The 18717-nt window shown below is 58.0% G+C and overlaps 2 protein-coding genes across 6 annotated transcripts in view; one reads left to right on the forward strand and one right to left on the reverse strand.

Moving 5' to 3' along the window:
• Positions 1-8673, forward strand: part of Actn4 (actinin alpha 4) — a 70224-nt gene extending 61551 nt beyond the window's left edge. For 2 of the 5 annotated variants that reach the window (XM_005002548.4, XM_003467247.5), the window contains exons 12-21: positions 199-349; positions 2888-2996; positions 3138-3278; positions 3353-3535; positions 3619-3753; positions 4458-4637; positions 5345-5491; positions 6574-6639; positions 7179-7337; positions 7472-8673. In XM_005002548.4, coding sequence (XP_005002605.1) covers positions 199-349; positions 2888-2996; positions 3138-3278; positions 3353-3535; positions 3619-3753; positions 4458-4637; positions 5345-5491; positions 6574-6639; positions 7179-7337; positions 7472-7630 — 1430 coding nt within the window. In that variant the 3' untranslated portion in view covers positions 7631-8673. Of the gene's footprint in view, positions 1-198; positions 350-2887; positions 2997-3137; positions 3279-3352; positions 3536-3618; positions 3754-4457; positions 4638-5344; positions 5492-6193; positions 6275-6573; positions 6640-7178; positions 7338-7471 lie in introns of all 5 variants that reach the window. The other 3 variants (XM_023564030.2, XM_003467245.4, XM_003467246.5) reach the window with 2 other exon arrangements.
• Capn12 (calpain 12) lies at positions 8337-18233 on the reverse strand. Its single transcript, XM_063252707.1, has 21 exons — positions 17799-18233; positions 17450-17519; positions 17198-17316; positions 16902-17035; positions 16060-16228; positions 15137-15211; positions 14981-15066; positions 14836-14910; positions 13858-14021; positions 13538-13776; positions 13052-13063; positions 12646-12854; positions 12358-12400; positions 12217-12276; positions 11811-11868; positions 11420-11490; positions 11278-11340; positions 10655-10733; positions 9178-9294; positions 9031-9089; positions 8337-8946 (listed from the first exon to the last, which is right to left on the reverse strand). The coding sequence occupies exons 1-21, from the start codon at positions 18039-18041 to the stop codon at positions 8920-8922; spliced, it is 2172 nt and encodes a 723-aa protein (XP_063108777.1). The 5' UTR covers positions 18042-18233; the 3' UTR covers positions 8337-8919.
• Between the last annotated feature and the right edge of the window lie 484 nt (positions 18234-18717).

The raw sequence follows: 18717 nt of genomic DNA on the forward strand, positions 1-18717 counted from the left end.
AGAGATCCAGCTGTAGGGATAAGAAGGTTCTGGAAGTTTCTGGCCTTTACAGTACCATCCTCAGTGAGGAAAGATATATATGATGGATCTGCATCCATCTTGCTTCCTCCTAACTGGGTACAGGACACACACACATGCCCCATTGCTGTCTCATAGTCACTCTGCTATTGTCCACGTGCCTCTCTGCCCTCACCACAGGAAAGGAAGCCATGCTGAAGCACCGGGACTATGAAACGGCCACCCTTTCGGACATCAAGGCTCTTATCCGCAAACATGAGGCCTTTGAGAGTGACCTGGCCGCACACCAGGACCGTGTGGAGCAGATTGCAGCTATTGCCCAGGAGCTTAAGTACGTGTGGACTTGTGGCACCCTGTCCCAGGTCCCTCTCCCAGGTCCAGCCTGCCTGGTGGCCTAAAGCAAGGTCCCCACACCTCCCACCTTCCTGCCTTCCAGATACTGGAAGCCCAGCAGGCTTTAGGGGTAAAGCCTTTGGGACGAGGAAAATAACCTAGTTTTTCCAGCAGAGGGAGGTTTCTAGCCCTTGTCCCAAACCCTCAGGTTTTAGGGGTTCTTGGGGACTCCACTTGCTCTGCTGCTGTACCAAGTAGGCCCCTGGCGCCTTGTGGGGCTGCCTAGCTTCCCCTGCTCCCAGCCACTCCTCCCTGAGGGAACAAGGCTGCACAGTGAACCCATTGTTATGCCCCACCCCTTCCTTCTTGCTCAGAATACACTTATTGTACAGGCTTCCAAGCAGCCTGGTCCTTCCCCTCCCTTCCTCACCCCAGTCAGATAAACTTGTGCATACTATTAGTACACTGAGCCCCTGGAGCTATGAATGAGGCCTTATTCCACCGGTGCAGCAGCCAGCAGCAGGGAGGACCTAGGGAGTGGGAGGCCTAGGCCATTACTGCATGGAAAATCCAAAGGCCCTGGAAGGACAGCGAGGCTCCCAAAATAGCCGTTTATTAAAAAATAGGAGCCTGGGCTGGGGATTTAGCTCAGCGGCATAAGCACCTGCCTTGCAAGCAGGCGGTCGTGAGTTCGATCCCCAGTACCAATAAAAAGTTAAAAAAAAAAAAAAAGAAAAGAAAAAAATAGGAGCCTTTCCACAGATGCCCCTACCCCTTCACAGTCACTGGGAAGCTCTGCTGCTCCTGTAAGGGTGTCACCCAGCCCTGATGCCAGGGCCTCATGGCCGAGAGGCTGGTTTCATCCCTGGCTTCTCCTTCCCCACTGCCCAGCTGCTTTAGGGTCCCTACTTGCTCACCAGAGACAGAAGATTGTGGGACTCTGGCAGTGCTGGGAACCACAACACCCCTGTTTCACACCATGACACACCCCAGGGGTCCTACATGTCCAGACCAAGAAGAGCAAAGCCTCAGGTGCAGGGCCATAAGGGCGGAAGCTCATGGGAAAAGCCTTGGAATGGATGCTAGGCCAGCTTGCTTCCTGGATTATGCACTGGCTGGCTAAGGTGGCCTGGAAATAGCTTTCAGGACAGGAATCCTGGAGGCCTGTTTGGGTGCTGCTGCCTTCTCCCAAGGATGAGTCAGAGAGGCCCAGGGACTGTCTAGGCCAGTCCTGGGACCATTCCACAGAGTGTTGGTTGATGGTGACAGGGAGTGCTCAGAGTGCCGCATACGCTGTGCTAGTCTATGAATGAGGTGGATGAGCAAGAAGAGGTTCCTGCCCCATGGCAGAGGGCCCCCTCATTTAATCCCCAGAGTCAGGTTCCCGAGACAGGGCACAAAAAGGCTGGACCTTTGGGAGTGGCACAGATGGGATTGACACTCAGGAGCATGGCCTTGTGCCTTCTCCCAGCCCTCACTTGTTCAGCCACCATGTCCTGTCTGCCCGCGCAGCTGGGAATGGCTTACCTTGTCCTCTTGTTCTTCAAGCCCCTGAGGTCGCAGGCTGGACTCCAGCAAGCAGAGATCCTGAGACTGAGGATAGGAGGTAGTAGAGGGCCAGAGAATTACAGGGTCAGGGCTAGCAACAGCTGTCATCCCAGTCTCTCTAACTGTAGTCACTCAAATAATAGTCCTGTGCAGCAGTCTCCTTCAGCTGCAGGGACGCAGTCTAAGACTTACCCAGTGGGTGCCCCGCAGTGCAAACAGTACTAGACCCTGTATCTTATATGGTAGACATAGAAAGAGTAACAGCATTAATAATGAACAGTGATAACAAATATAGGCTTAGGAGTGTTAGTAGGATTGCAGTCTTTTTTTTTTTTTTTTTTTTTTTTTTTTTTTTTTTTTTTTTGGTACTGGGGATGGAACTCATGACTTTGCATCTGCCAGGTAGATGCTTATGCTGCTGAGCTAAATCCCCAGCCCTAATTGCATGCACTCCTTCTTGAAAGAGTCTTAAATAATAATGATGGATGGATTAGAATGAGATCGCAGGATAGTTGTATGTGTTGTGTTAATGTTCAACTGAAATAAACCAAATCTTCATTAGCAATTGCTGCTTTTACTTGCTAGGTGCTAGAATCTGCTCTGAGCACTTATCACCCATTAATTAATTGGACCCCTGCCATAACTTTATTTGCATTTCCCATATGGAAAAACTGATACTTCAGAGTTTGGAATGCCTGGGTCAAAAAGGTCAAAAACCCTAGAGCTACATTCCCAGCCTAGGGGGTTTGATGCATTGTTGCAGCTTCTGTGCTTTAGATATCCTCTAAAACCAAAGGGCAGCCTGGCTTCCAGGCCTGGTGAAAGCGCCCCTCTGCTGGTCTGCAAGTGGGGTGGATGAGCAGTAGGAGGTTCCTGCCCCATGGCAGAGGAATGGTTGTTTATTGTTGTCTTGCTGTGTGGCCTCCACCGTGGGACAGAGGGACCAAGCACAGCCCTGCTGGGTCTCACGCTGTCCGCCATCCTACAGTGAGCTGGATTACTACGACTCTCACAATGTCAACACCCGGTGCCAGAAGATCTGTGACCAGTGGGACACCCTGGGCAATCTGACCCATAGTCGCAGGGAAGCCCTGGAGGTAAGGAGCAGCTCTGGTTCCCCACTGCTCTTGGGATGGTGAGGAGGGTGGACAGTGGCCGCCTCTGACCCCCTGGGACCCTCCCCACTCACCAGCTGACCTGTCTGTCTTTTGCTGTCCCTGTTCCTCTCCACACCCCAGAAAACAGAGAAGCAGCTGGAGACCATTGACCAGCTGCATCTGGAGTACGCCAAGCGGGCCGCACCTTTCAACAACTGGATGGAAAGCGCTATGGAGGACCTCCAGGACATGTTCATTGTGCACACCATAGAGGAGATCGAGGTCCGCCTGCCCTCCATGCCCCCTGCATGACCCCTAAGGGTTAGGCTGCCCCCTCACTCCTCCTCATCCCCCAGGGCCTGATCTCAGCACATGACCAGTTCAAGTCGACCCTGCCAGATGCTGACAGAGAGCGCGAGGCCATTCTGGCCATCCACAAAGAAGCCCAGAGGATCGCTGAGAGCAACCACATCAAGCTGTCAGGCAGCAACCCCTACACCACCGTCACCCCTCAGATCATCAACTCCAAGTGGGAGAAGGTGGGCTGGGCCCCTCAAGTGGGCTGGGGCCCTGCTGCCGAGTGTGGCTACCTCCCTCTCACCACTCCTACGCGGCCCTTCAGGTACAGCAGCTGGTGCCAAAGAGGGACCATGCACTCATGGAGGAGCAGAGCAAGCAGCAGTCCAACGAGCACCTCCGCCGCCAGTTTGCCAGCCAGGCCAATGTGGTGGGGCCCTGGATCCAGACCAAGATGGAGGTGAGGGGACCCCTCATGGCTGTGCCCCAGCTGACTGCCAAGGGTCAGCAGGATTATGTGGGTGAACTGTGCCAGCCAGAGAAAGCTGGCTAAGGGTCAAATAGATGTGGATTTGAGGCTCCACTCTGTCCAGTGATCTGGAGCCTCTGATCCCCACTTCTCAGCTCTCAAAAGGGAGAGAGCAGGTACCTCATTCTGCGGGACCCATCTGAGTGCCACAGGAGGCTGTGAGCAGCATTGCCTAACCTCACAGCTCACAAGGGACCCTCATGACAGCCCCGGGAGAGTTTGAAATGCTACTAGTAGTGGCTGTGGCCGCCACTTGGCACTCGCTGTGTGCTGGTGGCTGTGAGTAGCCTTGCTGAAAGCCTGCCTTGGGGTGCAGTGTGCCTCCAAGTGTGGGTAGCAAGTGGGAGTGGAGGGCATGAGGTACCCATGGCGAGGAACCACGGGTTCTGAACCTCGCCAGGCCTATGTTCAGAGCCTGGCTCTGCCCCTGGTTGTGGTGACTGATCCTTGAGCCTTGGTTTCCCCATCTGCAGTCAGTGTCTGGGTCTCTTGGAGAGGTTGAGGATACAGTGAAGTACAGCACAGAGGTCCCCACCGCAGCTGCTTTTGAAGGCCACCAGAGGGGCAGTCGAGGGTGTTGGGAGGGGCATCCTGTGGGTGAGGCCTCATTGACCTTGACCGCGTCTCCCCTGCAGGAGATTGGGCGCATCTCTATTGAGATGAACGGGACCCTGGAGGACCAACTGAACCACCTGAAGCAGTATGAGCGCAGCATCGTGGACTACAAGCCCAACCTGGACCTGCTGGAGCAGCAGCACCAGCTTATCCAGGAGGCCCTCATCTTCGACAACAAGCACACCAACTACACCATGGAGGTGCGCGCCCTTGCCCGCGCCCACCCGGGGCTCCCCTGTGAAATAGGTTTGCTGGCCCGCTGTTTGCTCTGTCACTTATTTTTACTGTTTAAAATGTCTGGAAAGACTAGGCCAGACTGCATGCATACTTTTAAAACCACGCTGTGCTGCCCCAGCACTGTGACAGTTCCTGTCTTTGGACATAATTCCTCAGGACCTAGAGGACCTTTGCCACCCCCACTCCAGCCTGTAGCCTCACAGTTTCAACCTTGCTTGAGGCCCAGGTCCTGTACGGGGCAGTACAGCCAGGACAAGGTTAGTGTGTCAGGGATGTCAGGGATGTCAGGAGCAGTTCTGTGGGGAGCACCCTACTGACCAGGCCATAAAAGCCACAGACTTGCGTGGAGTTGTATGTTCTCCCCTTTACCCCTGCCACCAGTCGGAGCCTCTGAAATGCTGCCATGTGGGTCCTGGCACAAGTGTGTAGTGTCCTTGCCCTTGTGCTGCATCCCCTGGGAGTGGACGAACCCTGGTGATTGGCAGAGGCAGCAGGGAAGCACCACAACCCCATGTCCCCCTGTGCAAAGCTGGTGTACAGGAGAATGTGGAGCTGAGGTGGCACTTGGCGGGGAGACCTGACCCAGCTAGCAAAACACGCACGCACGCACGCGCGCGCGCTCAGTACAAGACAGCCACCAGCCCTTGGTCACACCCCTTCTCTCTCACAGCACATCCGAGTGGGGTGGGAGCAGCTCCTCACCACCATCGCCCGCACCATCAATGAAGTCGAGAACCAGATCCTCACCCGAGATGCAAAGGGCATCAGCCAGGAGCAGATGCAAGAGTTCCGGGCATCCTTCAACCACTTCGACAAGGTGAGCAGCTGCCCGGCCTTGCATGCCTTCCTTCCCCATTGTCACTGTCCCCTCTTGCCCTTCTCTGTCTCTATGTCTGTTGTTCATTCACAGCAGTCAACTAAGCATCAGCCACCGCTGTGGGCGGGCAGGATCCAGCACGCAGGGGATGTTGGGTGCACCAGGAGAGGTGGGTGGGGAGGAGGTCTCCAGGCTGCTCGCTGGGGCTGCATCATGCCAGCCTGCCGCCAGGAGCTTGGGAACCTGGTCCCACACAGAATTCTTGAGATACAAGTTGAGGTGGCAGTCGTTGTAGAGGGGCCTGAGCGCTGGAGCCTAACTCCATTCCCAGCTGGCCCCCTTGGGCAGGCCCTGCTGACTTCCTCTGTGCAGCTTCTGAGGGTACAAGTGCAGTCTCTGCCCTGCGCCAGCAGGTGGCTCCCTAATGCCTGCTCTTTGCCCAAATCCTGGACCTTTTGCTTACTTGCTCTGGCCCAAAAGTTGGGGAGGCCTCCATCTGGAGGCAGAATGAGGGACCTATGCCGCCTCCTGACCCTCCTGACAGTCCTGGCCATCACCTCGTCTTTGTCGCCTCTAACTCTGTGTTTCCCTCCCCTATGTGTCCCCCTCCCCTGCCCTCTGCATGTGGCCCTGGCCCCTGTCCCATCTCTGCGGCCTGGTCTCCACATCGCCCCCGCGCACCTGCCTTTGATGGCCCGGCAGGATCATGGTGGGGCCCTGGGGCCCGAGGAGTTCAAGGCCTGCCTCATCAGCCTGGGCTATGACGTGGAGAACGACCGGCAGGTACGCGCACCCCCGGCCCAGCGGACCGTGGCATTAACTGCTCTTCTGTTTCTCTCTCTCCTTCTCTCTCTCCCCTCCCTCTGCCATTCCACCCCTGCCATCGTGTATGCCATCTCACCGGCTCTCTTGCCTCTTCCCTGCCCTCGTGTCACTCGGACACCTTCCCCTTACCTGGTCTCTCGGGGCCTCCTGTCTCCCTGCTCCTGCCACTGTCCTGTCTGCCTGCTGTGTACTTGGGGCGGCCCCTCTTGCCTGCTCTGGGCCTGGTCTCCTCTGCTATGCCTGCGTCCTGGGAGCAGAAGCAGACAGGCAGCATGGACTCCGATGACTTCAGGGCTCTGCTTATCTCCACAGGATACAGCCTGGTATGCAGCCTCTGCCTCCCCTGCCACTGCTCCTCCGCCTCTTCCTCCTCCTCCTCCTTGCCTCCTCCCACCCCTCACCGCCTCCAAAGCTTCCATGTCCTCGGGGACACTCCCCCGCCAGAGCAGCAGCTTGGCCTGGCCTGCTGCCTCCGCTGCACCTGCGGGCTGGGTCCCCCCGATGACTCCCCAAGCCCCCCTCTGCCCAAGAAGCCTCCAGAGAGAGGGGGGCAGTCCTTCCACTCTCTCCCCTTTTCTTTCTCTTTCTCTCTTTTTTTCTTCCCTGCCCTCCAGAGCTAACTTATGAGCCTGGGACTGGGGACAGTAGACCCCAACTCTCCACTTCCCAAGAGGTGGGAGGGGAGGATGCAGGGATGGCTCCTAGCCAGGGCCAGAACAGCCACACGGCGAGCTCTGCCTGGGCTGACAGTGTGGCCTGCACTCTATCCAGGCTGTTCCTCTTGGGGACTGAACCCAGCAGTCCTTGCCTGACTGCCCCTACCCCACTAAGTGCTGCCTGTGCCCCGCACCCATCCCCTCAGGGTGACGCCGAGTTCAACCGCATCATGAGTGTGGTTGACCCCAACCACAGTGGCCTTGTGACCTTCCAAGCCTTCATCGACTTCATGTCAAGGGAGACCACAGACACAGACACAGCCGACCAGGTCATTGCCTCCTTCAAGGTGTTGGCAGGGGACAAGGTAAGTGGGACCCCTTGGGCGCCACGTTGGCAGGAGGGCTCTGTACAGCAGGAATTTTGGCCACACTGGTATGAGGGGCTGGGAGGGTAACATGGGGCAGGCAGTAGCTCAGAGTCCTGCCCTGCTGCCCCCAGAACTTCATCACAGCTGAGGAGCTGCGGAGAGAGCTGCCCCCTGACCAGGCCGAGTACTGCATTGCCCGCATGGCACCCTACCAGGGCCCCGACGCTGTGCCCGGCGCTCTGGACTACAAGTCCTTCTCCACAGCCCTCTATGGCGAGAGTGATCTGTGAGCCCCCTGCCATCGGACCACACCCTTGAGGCCTCCCGGAGGGGCCTGGGTCTCTGCTCCCCTGACTCTGTATCTATGCAAAGCACTCTCTGTTGGGCCTTTGGGGGTGGGTGGGTGGGCAGGGAGGGGCTGGGGCAGGCTCTCTCCTCTCTCTTGTTGGTTGGCCAGGAGGTCCCCCCATCAGGTAGGAGAAGGGAGACTTTTGGGGCCAGTGCCCCTGGTCTGGTAAATATATATGATGTATTATTGTGGTTTTTTTTTTTTTTTTTTTTTTTTTAAACCTATGTGGAGACAACCATAGATTCCTCTGTGCCCTGGGGACTCCCCTCCACACCTGAGTCTTTCCCTTTGCCCTTGAGGTCCCTCCAGGCCAAAGCCCCATGTGCCTTGTCCAAGAACCACCCTGCCCTACAAAGGGTCCAGCATAGGGCACTGCAGCTAGCCACTGGACCAGCCTGCTCCTTCCCCGCCCTCCTGCGGCATCGGTGATTGCCAGGAGCTGAGGTGCAGCACCTAGCACCCCCAATGCCACAGAGGGGTGGCAGGCAGCTTGGGCCCTGCCCCAGCCCACCCCGGCCTTGCTTTGTCTGGACTTGCCGTCTCAGATTTTCTAAGGACCAAAACGAAACCACAAAAAACACAAAAAAAAACAACAAAAACAAAAAAATCCACCAAAAAAAATAAAATAAACTACAAAAATTAAAAACTTTCAGAAGATTACTATTTACTTTATTAACTTACGGATTTATTATATAAATATATATTCACCTAGCAACGTATCTCTGCCGCCTCTTTTGCTCTCATAATGAAGACATAGCTGACGTGCTGCCCTCCCGGCCCTGTCCTGGTTGTTGGTCCTTGTTTGTGGTGCAGGGGTCTCTGGGGACCTCCTGAGGTGGGGGTGGGCCGCTGGCCTGGCTGCCTGGTAACTGATGGTTCTGCCTCCCCTTTGCCCCTTTTGAGTTCATTCTGATTGATTTTTCACGGTTTCTGGATAAACCACCCTTTTGGGGACAGGATAATAAAACATAATATTTTTAAGGAGCCGTGCAGTGTCCTCTCTTCTCTGCTGTGCGTTCTCTGCCTCAGGAGCCCGCAGACCCCGTTCCCATCCTGTGTAAAGCCAAAGGCGCCGCAGGCCTCTGGGTCTAAACAGGGAGCAGGGCCAAGCAGCCGGCGCTGCCCTAGGGAGAGCAGTGAGCGGCAGCCTCATCCTTGGGTCGGCTGGGCATGCAGCTGGTGCTAGACGTGGAGGGGCAGGGCTTGGGCAGCAGGCACTGACCTAATGTCCTAGGAGAAGGTGGCCACCTCTGTCCACTGCATGAGAGAAGGAAGAGGCAGGTTTGAGGCAGGGGTCCCCGAATGGTGCCACGGCCACACAGTTCCTGCAGTCCGGCTTACCTGTCTGTGGGTCAGGCAGACGACCCCCGCACCCCCGTGCAGATGCTGGCTGCAGTGGCCTGAACAGAGAGGGGCAGAGTGAGCACCCTCCACACCCCATCATGGGAGACACATGCCCCGGGCCCACCGAGCAGGGGTGGCACTCACAGAAGATGCAGGTGAGCTGGGCCGCACAGGACACGAAGTGATCGAAGTCTACACGCAGCCGGCTGTCCCGGTAGCGGCTGGTGAGGGCCTGGGTCAGCTGGTTGTTAAGATGGAAGCCTAGGGAAGGAGCCCCACTTCCACACTGCACCCAAGATGGGCTGCTTTCCCCCTCCCTGCCAGCAGCCTGGGTCCAGTCCTGTCCATGTGGCTGCAGGCTGCTCCCTTCACTTCACTGGGGCTATCTCCTATTAAATGGGACTGTGACATCCCTTCACACAAGGGGTGTGAAGAGGGAGGGCTTGTATGTGTGGCACCTGGCAACTAAGGAACAGTCACTTGGGCGCTGGAAATACCCTTGGGTAGCAGCATGCATGGCAGTCAGCAATCGAGTCACTCCATACCCCACATCAGAGGCAATTCTGGTTTTTTTGTGTGCGTGAATGGTGCTAGGAATTGAGCCAAGGCCTTCATGCTGAGCTTATTTTTTTCTTTTTTATTATTTTTAATTTTGAGGCAGTTTCTCAATAAGTCATTAAGTTAACCCAGGCTGAGTTTGAACTTGTGATCCTCCTGCCTCAGCCTCCCAGAAGTGCTAGGGATTCCAGGCTTGTTTACTATGCCCCAGCGCCCTCACTGTCACCTCTGCTTCTGTAACTCCCAATCTCCTGTCTTATGCCACCTCCCTGATATAGGCTCAGCCGACCTTACACATCCTGGGGCACCTGCATATCCCCAACATGCAGTCCTCCCTTGGTCTCTGATAGGGTCCCAGTCCCTTGGTCTCCAGTCCCCCATGGCTTTACTGCACCATGACAGATGGGCCCTTGCATCTCCCACTGGGTCCCAATCTAGTGGGAAGCACTTCTCTCAGGCTGGTTCTCTCCAGGGCTCGAGTATGGCTTTGTGCTTTCACACCCAGGGAACAGCTGGCCCGCCCTCCCTGCAGCAGGAACTGGTGGTTCTCTGAATTGAACCCAGAGCTTTCCCACTGAGCTACATCCCAGGCCTTTTTTCTCTCCCCCAGCCATTTATTTTGATACAAGTTTTCACTAAGTTGCCCAACTGGGCTTAAACTGAGCCCTGCCTCAACCTTGAAGGGTGCTGGGATTGCAGGCAGTTTGCCACCAGACCCAGCTTCTCCACCTTCCTCTGGGGCAGTATGCAGAGCTGCACAGGGTGCTATGCGGTGTCACCCCACAGGTGCCCTGGCTACCCTCAGGCCACCAGAGGGAGTCATGTACCAGCAGGAAGACCATACCAACCCAAGCTCACCCGAATCTAGAATATTCCACCATGATGCCCAGGAAGCAGTGCCTCAGACCCAAGTGCCCAGTGTTCCCTTCCTGGGAGGCCCTCAGTCCACACCAAGGGGATCCCACCCAAGCCCTGCTTGGGAAAAGGCCTGTGAATGGAGGCAGATGGGACAGGAAGAAGACCAGGCCGTATCCCCCAAACACCCCGAGGGCCCTGTCCACACCTGCAGCATTCAGTGCCAGCCGCAGCTCATAGGAGTTCATGGTCCCAGAGGTGTCCTCATCAAACTTGTCAAATGTGGCCTGGGTGAGGAGGAGGGGAGTCCAGTCCCAGCACCAAGGGGCCTAAACAATGCCCTGTGCCCTAAAGAAGCTGGAAGGGACCTCAGAGGCTGCAGAGCCAGCTCCCAGCTCAGCACCTTCCTTCCTACTTGGCTGTTGGCCCTGGACCAGCAGCTTAGCCCCCTGTACCTGTTTCCTCCTCTGCTGGGGGCAGACTCCAGGTCACAGGTGAGGAGGGTCTGCATCTATGCAGAGGCTTAGGGAAAGCTTGCCACGTGCTGGCTTCTCAGGGTGAGCAGTGTAGAGAGCCCCTCGGCCATCTCTTCCCCGCAGGGGTTTGGCTACCCACACTTAACCATGCAGAGGTCCCAGGGAGGGAAAGGATATTCCCGAGGCTACCCAGCCTGAACAGGGTGGAGCCCAGAGTCCAACCTAAGACCAGATGCTGTGATCTCCATCCCTCCAGGGACCACCGAGGAGTACCAGGTCACCCCAACCCTGCACAGGGTAGCCCGGTCCACCCCTTGTTCTCTGGGGCCTGGGCCCTGCCCAGCTGCAACCTTACCTGCCACATCAGCAGGTGGCCCCAGAGCTGCTGGAAGTGGTGCAGGGTCAGGCTCTGCCCATGCTGCAGATGCAGGCATCTGGTTAAGGTCAGTAGCCCCAGAAAGGTGAGCGTCCCCATTCCCGGTTCCCAGGCACTGTACCCCAAAACAATGCAGCAGCTGCTCACAGGTCCTGAGCCCGATCTCCCCAGGATTCCTAGTGTTGGTTCTGGCTGTACAAAACAAAAAAACCAGCACTGGGCCTCCTTGCAAGGTGGACACAGCTCCCCGCATGGGCCTTTCACAGACCCTGAGCCACAGAAGGCCTTTGGCTGGCACAGGCAAGCAGAGCTGGGATTTACAGCCAGATAGGAGTCCCTGTCCTGTCCACAGTGGAAGAGGAGCTCTCGGGCCACTGTGCTGCCCGGCCACAGGCCAGGAGATGCGATTAAGCTGAACCCAACTTTCCTATGGCTTCATGCTCAGCAGCATCACATATTAACCCACCAGGGTGCTGTGCAGGGGGTGGTCAACAGCCTCCACCCCAACTCACCTGGCTCCAGGGCAATACTTAATAAGGTCTGGAGCTGATAGGCATTGAGTTCTTCCTCCTAGGCAGGGAAAGGGTCATTCACTCATACAGCCAGTCAACACACTGCTGACTGAACCAGGCCCTGTGTTGGGCAGTGCTGGGTATAGGCAGCAAGGGGAGTAGCACTGGGCTGTGGGAGCCCATAGGGAGTGAGTGACCGGGACAGAGAAAGATGGTGGGAAGAAGAGGCCTGAGGCTGGCAGGGTGTGATGGGAAGGAAGGGGCCCAGGCCCAGGGTGCAGCCTGTCCCCAGGCCTCCGAGGCAGGGAAGAGCTCTGACCACTTCCAGAAAAGAAGCTTCAGGGAGGAATATAGTAAAATGAGAGGCTCAGGAGGAGGGAGGGAACCCCAGCCCGAACCCCCTCACCTGCCCAGCCAGCTCCAGAAACAGCTTCACCAACTCCAGCTCCAGGGGCTTGGAGGGGACCTAAGAGGGACAAGGGTTCGGTCAGTTCTGGCCCCAATCCCCCACCTTCCCGCCTTTCCTCTCCCAGGTAAGCCCCATAACCATGAGGGTCTCCAGGTCAGCGCTGATCACATCATCTATCTCCCTGCAAAGTGAGATGGGAGATGGGGTGTTGGTCACCCCACGGCTGAGCTGTGGGGCATAAGGGGTCTCTGGAGGAATCGGGTGGGGTCTTGGGACTTTTGGCCTCGGGTGCGGTGGGGTGAGGGTCAGGGTTCCGGGGGGCAGGGCCGGCTTGGGGTCCCGGAGCCTGACTAGGAGTCTGGGGCAGGGCTTGGGGGCACCGGGTCGGGGATTGCTGTCGGGGCGAGGGCAGGGGTCCCTGCTCACACTGCAGTGTGGTTGCGCTCAGAGAAAATGCGCAGGGTGAAGTCGGCCTCGTCGCCGACGCGGGAGGTGCTGGGTACCACGAGGTAGTGGCCGGGGCGCAGGCAACAGCGGCGGCTCACGTCGCGGCGGGCGCAGAAGACCGAGCGGTCGGCGCGCAGTAGCTGGGGCAGGAGCTCGCGGCTGCGCGGCGAGTCCCAGAGGCCCAGCAGCTGCGGAGCGGGGAGCTTGACCTCCACTCCCCACCGCCGCCGCCTCCCGCCAGCCCACGTCCCGGCCGAGCCTCGGTCCCGCCCCTCCCGGCCCGCCCCCGGTCCCGGCCGCGCTCCCAGACCCCGCTGCGCTTCTCCACCGAGGCCGCCGCGCCTGGGGCGGGCCGAGGGCGTGGCCGAGCCCCTCTGAGACCCACCTCCTCCGGGATCTGTAAGGGGAGAGGGGCGGGGTCAGGGCGGGGCCACGCTCGTAGCCCCGCCCCTACGCCTCGGGCCCCTCCCTCTTCCTAGGTCCCCGTGGTCCTTCATGCTTTGAACCGCTAGCCCCAGTGCCGAGCCTTCCCCTTCCCTTTCTGTCCCCTTTTAGAGGAGCTTTTTTAAGGAGTAGGGGTACTGAAGGTTGAATCAAGAGCCTTTATACTGAGCCTTCAACCTGGTTTTTCTTAAGACAAGGTCTCGCTAAATTGCTCAGGCTGGGCTCGAACTTAGGGTCCTCCTGCCTCAGCCTCCCAGAGTGCTGGGATGATAGGCCTGTGCTACCATGACAGTCCCTCCTTGACTTTGGTTCTCTCTTCCCCTCTGGCCCCTCAGTCTCTGCCTGGTCCTCCCTCTGATTCCTGCAGCTCTCTCTCCTTGGCGCACATTTGCCTCCTCACCCCCGCGGCGCTGCCCCAAGGCCTCACCTGGAACACGTGGAAGCCCACGGTGAGGTAAGTGAGGCCCTTGGCCCTCAAGCACCGCTGATTGCGCTGAATGAGCGACAAGAGGACTGTGCATTTGGGGGTACGACCTCCCCTCGCAGGGCCCCTTGCCCCTGCTGCTCCCCAGCCTCCCCAGGGTCCCCCTTCATCGTCGTCGTCCTCCTTCTCCTCGTCAGGCTCCAGCAGCGTCAGCCGGAACTGGGGATTTGTCCAGAAGGTTTCTAGGAGGGGAGGAAGAAGGGGGTCCCCAGGCTGCCAGGGCCCCAACCCCAACATGGCCCCCGAGGGCCCTCAGGTCTCACCAGCGCTGGGCTGGCTCCCGCCAGAGTTGAAGCCACGCACCCAGCGGCCCTGGAAGGTGTGGATGTGCCAGCTGCCACCTGCTGGGCTGGGGCCCAGCACCTCTGGGCTCAGGGAGCAGATCTGGACGGTGTTGAAGTGCTGGAGGAAATCCTGCAGCTCCATCCTGGAGGGCGCCCAAAGCAGCTCAAGACCCCAGAATTGGCCCCGATCACAAGGCCTCTCAGGTCCTTAAATATTGCCAAGTACCCATCCGCCCAGAAATCACCAAGCCCTGTAGGTCTCCCAGGTATCCAAGTCCCCGGAAATGCCCACAGACTCTGTCACCCACAGCCCCCAAATATCATCAAATCGCTTTTATAAAACCCCAAAGATCGGGGGATGATGGCACAGGCCTATAATCCCAGCACCTAGGAGGCTAAAGCAGGAGGATCTCATGTTTGCACCCAGCCTGAGCAATTTAGTAATTTAACAAGACCTTATATCAAAATAAAGAATTATAAATGGGCTGAGTTCAATCCTCTGTACTGAAAAAACTAAGACTCCAATTTCAACAAGAATCCTTCAGAATCTCAGTACTGCCAGATCTCAAGAAATGTCCCAAACAGTGGGGTGGCTCATGCCTGTAATCCCAGCAGTCAAGAGGCTGAAGCAGGAGGATATTGCGAGTTTGAGACCATCCTGGGCTACAAAGTGAGCTCAAGGCCAGCCTGAACTGCATAGCGAGACCCTGTCTCAAAAAGACAAAATAAGTCCCAAAATGTCCCTAAATCACCTTCAAGTCCTACATACCTAATTCTACTTGCCTCCTCCCAACCCTCCAATGCTTACTACAGCTCCAGTGCCTTCCCCCTTCCCCCCAACGTCACTGCGGCCATGGACACATCCTCATGAATTTCTCTGTGTCCCTTCTTACTCTGTCCCTCAGTGCCCAGACTCAGTGGTCCTCATGGAGGTGGAGCTGGGAAACCAGAACTCACCAGAACTCTCCGTCCTCCTTCCTCACCAGCAGGGCATCTCGCCACTCAGGGGGCAGCGCATCCCAGCGTGGGCAGCTGGAGAGACGAGTGTGGGTGTGAAGGGTGGCAGGGGGGACCCAGCCCCCTCTTCCGTAGCCTGTCCCACCTGTCACTCCAGGCCCCGTTCCACTCTATGCGGCCCCACGGGTTCCGCAGCCGCAGCAGCCGCACCTTGGTGAAGCCCAGAGACACCTGAGGACAGCACAGTAAGTGGCAGGGGCGCCCGGACGCCCCTGCCAGCTTGCCCCCAGGGATGGCTCACCTTGTGCGTGCCTGTGACTGAATACGCATGTCCCTTCACCAGCCCCTCCTCTGTGCGGTACTCGCCCCGGTCACTCTGAGCAGAGGACAGGGGACAGTGAGCTCAAGGTGGAGGCCAGCTGCTTCCCTCAGCCCCCAACCTCCTGCCAGCACAGCAGCTCAAGCACGGCATGGCGGCACCACTCAGGGCTCAGCAGTGGGAGTGGGTGAGACAGGAGAAGGAGGGAGTGGAAGCTAAGTGGGAAGGGGCACTGAGCAGCAGAGACCAAGGTGCTGACGAGCCAGACACAGAGATGGAGCCACAGTAACCAGGCGCAGCCTTAAGGAATGGACTAGTGGCCGAGTTAGACCAACTCAGTGAAGGCGTGAACCTAGGCATTGTGGCATGTGCCTGTAAACGTCGCACGCAGGAGGCTGAGGCAGGAGGATTGCCTGGGCTATGTAGGGAGTTCTAGCTCAGCCTGAACAACGTACTGAGAACCTGTCTCAAGAAGCCAAAAATAAAATAAAGAGTAGAAAACGAAGGCCCAAGGGCACGGTGGGGTCACAGAAGTGCACATGACCCAGGCTAAGCCCATCAGAATCCATCCTGCTGCTTCTGTTGAAATTCTCAAAAACAGCTACTCTCTTTATTTGTGCATTTTTACCCTGGGCTAGGTGATAGCAGCAGCTACGGGCAGGAGACAGCCTGCCCCAAGTGTGAGTAACTCCGACCTACTTTCACAGTATCCTCAGAGCACCCAGATCCAGCCATGCCTGAGGCTTGTCTTGTTATGAGTGCAAATAAATTGCTCCTAACTTGCTGCAGTTTGGTTTGTGAGAGAGAGAATGAGTCAGCAGCAGAAGCCAAGAGGAAAAGACAAGGTGCTCCCTCCCTGACCCGAGAGCCCAGCCCTTTGCTGCCAAGCGGAGCCCCACGCTTACCAGGGCAGTGGCGCCCACCAGGGACTCCTTGGCCAGGGCGTTGCGCAGGGCAGAGAAGAGGCCGGGTGTGTGGCCCCTCAGGTAAAGCACCTCGCCCACGCCGCCCGTGAAGTCCACAAAAGCCTCGTTCATGTGGCCGCCTTGCATTATCTCGTAGGAGCCGTGGAGCCTGGGGTTGGGGTGGGTCTGAGGCGGGTACCATGCTCTCATCCTCCCAGCCCTAGACCCTCTATCCTTGTGCCAGGGGGGCCCGGGAGCATCAGTGGCAGTGTAGGCTAGAGGCCTGAGATCTGGACCTGGGGGTCACCGAGAGGCCATGGGAACTCTAAGGCCCGACAGCCATGGGGCTGTGCTGCATCTTGGCCAGCCTGTCTTAGTGGGGGCCGCCAGGCATTCCAGACCTTCAGGACATTGAAGGAATAATTTGAGGGTCCCAGAATTACAGCTAGTATGGGGGTGAGGGGTAACGCTGGATGTCTCAACGGACCAAAGACTCCGAGATCACAGGTCCTCAGAGGGGTAAGTCAGGGCCCGTACTGGAGGCCTCAAGGTCCACGGGGACGAGGAAGGAGGGAGGCGCTTAAGATCTGAAGATCAAGTCCTGGGCACCTGGGATTTGGCTCAGTGGCCCAGGACCTGCCTGGCAATCATGAGCTCCTGAGTTGGATTCTCAGTAACCCTCTTTCCTCTCCCCCCAGAAGAGCTCGGGTCCTCAGGCCATGTCGCCATAGGAAGGTTCAGACGGTTGTGACTTTGTGCAGGGCCCTTGGCAGCTGGGGGTCCCTTACAGCTTGGGCTTGCTGCCCGGTCTTAGGGTGCTGCTGGAGGCCCCCGGTCCTCACTTGGCATAGGCCTTCTCCAGGAGCGGGGCCCAGAACTCCTCCCGCTGCTCTGAGCGCACAAACATCAGCTTCCCGTCGCACACCGGCAGCCTGTCATCCACCACGACATCCACCCAGCGGCCGAACTGCCAGAGCTGTCGGGGGAGGGGCAGGGCCTGGGCTCAGCTCCCAACCACGGCCCCGGCCCGCTGGGCCCCCAAGCTCTGCCCAGAGCCCTAGAAGGCCTCCAAGGGGACCAGGCCGAAGATGAAACCGGGGGTGGGAGCTGAGGCGTGGACTAAGCAACCGAGCTCTACCTGGAAGTGGAAGACACCTGCGTAGCCATCTTGGAAGCTCTGTCCAGGGGGGACCACCCGGTACAGGAGCCGGGGGTACAGAGTGAGGGAGGCGGCAGCTGCGAGGAACCAGCAGTTCCCTGGAGGAGAGACCAGGCTGGGTGAGGGGTAAAGAGGGAGAGCCGGAGTGAGGGGGCCAAGGGACAGAGCTGTGAGGGTCCCAGCTGGGACTCCTGGGTCTGGGACTCGACAGCACGGGCCGAGGGGGCTCACCCAGCCTTCCCTGACACACATCTGTCCGGCTCATGTCCTTGCAGATGAACTGAGGCTCAGCACAAAACTCCTAGGGGCGATGGAGGCTCCAGGTCAGTCCAGGAAGGGGAAGAGGGCCAGATGCCTGGGTCCCCTGTGAAACTGCTCCAGGTGACAAGTCCTCAAGCCCACGAAAGGTCATGGGGCCTGGGAGCAGTGGGTGGCTTCCCTGAGTACAGGATGCTGGGCCTGTTCCCAGCCAAGAACCCCAGCCTCCTCCCCTGGACCTGGGGGTCCAGGCCCAGCCTCCTCCCTCAGACCTGAGGGTCCAGGCCCAGTCTCCTCCCTTAGACCCAGCCCCACACTTTACTCTGGGCCTCTTCCATTCCACCCCTTTGGCCTTCTCCGAGTTCGGCCCCAGCCGGTCATAGCCAAGGGCGTCAGGTCCAGGAGGGAAGTAGGGGTCGCGGAACAGGATTCCTGAATCCAGGCAGGCTGCTCGGATTGCCTCGTAGCTCTGGCCCCGAAAGGGCTGTGGGTCGCAGGCTTCTGTCCCCGCATCCTCATCCACCAGCTGGATCGTGACCCTCCCGCTGCTGTACGCCATCTCCATCGGGGCACTCTGGGCTCCCAGGTGGCTCCAGGTCCTTTAACTTCCTGAGTCATGGGGCGGGGCCTCTCCTCCTGCGCCCCGTTGGGGGTCTTTAGGCAGTGTGCAGCCTTCCCTCGTTAATATTAATTGATGGTTTGGGGTGCAAGGCAGCAGGGACGCCTCTTCAGTGGTTTCCTCCCTGGGGCGTGGGGCCTTCAGTTGTGGCCAGGGCAGCAGCTTAATGGGCTTGACCAGCACCAGGAGGGGAAGTGGGCAGAGCTGAGGGAGACGGGCAAGTGTCAAGAAGGAGGTCAGTGTGGGGTCGTTTCCACCTGCTCCTCCTGTCCCGGGGTGCTGGTGACGGCAGGAATGGGGAGCAAGGCACCTCTGTGCCTCCACTCCTCAGGCCCTCTTCACCTGACTCTTGCTCCCCACCATTTCACGTCTTCACTTCAGCCTCACTCTGAGCCTCTGATTTTGTGTCTGCTTACTTCTTGAGATGGTTTCACTAAGTTGCCCAGGCTGTCCTGGAATTAGCCATCTTCCTGCCTCAGTTTCCTGTGTGCTGAATTAACAGGCATGTGCCACTGCCCCGGCCTCCTGACCTTCTCCATCTTTTTGCCTTTGTGACCCACAAGTGACACTTCGATCCCACTTGCCATGGAACCCTCGCTCTTTCCCTTCAGACTACTGCTCT

Source organism: Cavia porcellus, unplaced genomic scaffold, assembly GCF_034190915.1.
Source record: "Cavia porcellus strain 051 isolate PalLab524CR breed Dunkin Hartley unplaced genomic scaffold, mCavPor4.1 scaffold_7, whole genome shotgun sequence".
In the NCBI taxonomy this organism is placed as follows: Eukaryota; Metazoa; Chordata; class Mammalia; order Rodentia; family Caviidae; genus Cavia; species Cavia porcellus.

What these genes read in the sequence shown, in the direction of transcription:
- Capn12 (XM_063252707.1), bottom strand. Translation starts at nt 18,041, where the DNA reads ATGGAGATGGCGTACAGCAGCGGGAGGGTCACGATCCAGCTGGTGGAT. An exon ending in TGGAATGGAAGAGGCCCAGA is followed by an intron (nt 17,520 to 17,798) that starts GTAAAGTGTGGG and finishes CATCGCCCCTAG; the next exon opens with GAGTTTTGTGCTGAGCCTCA. An exon ending in CCAGCTCACCTGCATCTTCT is followed by an intron (nt 9,090 to 9,177) that starts GTGAGTGCCACC and finishes CTCTCTGTTCAG; the next exon opens with GCCACTGCAGCCAGCATCTG.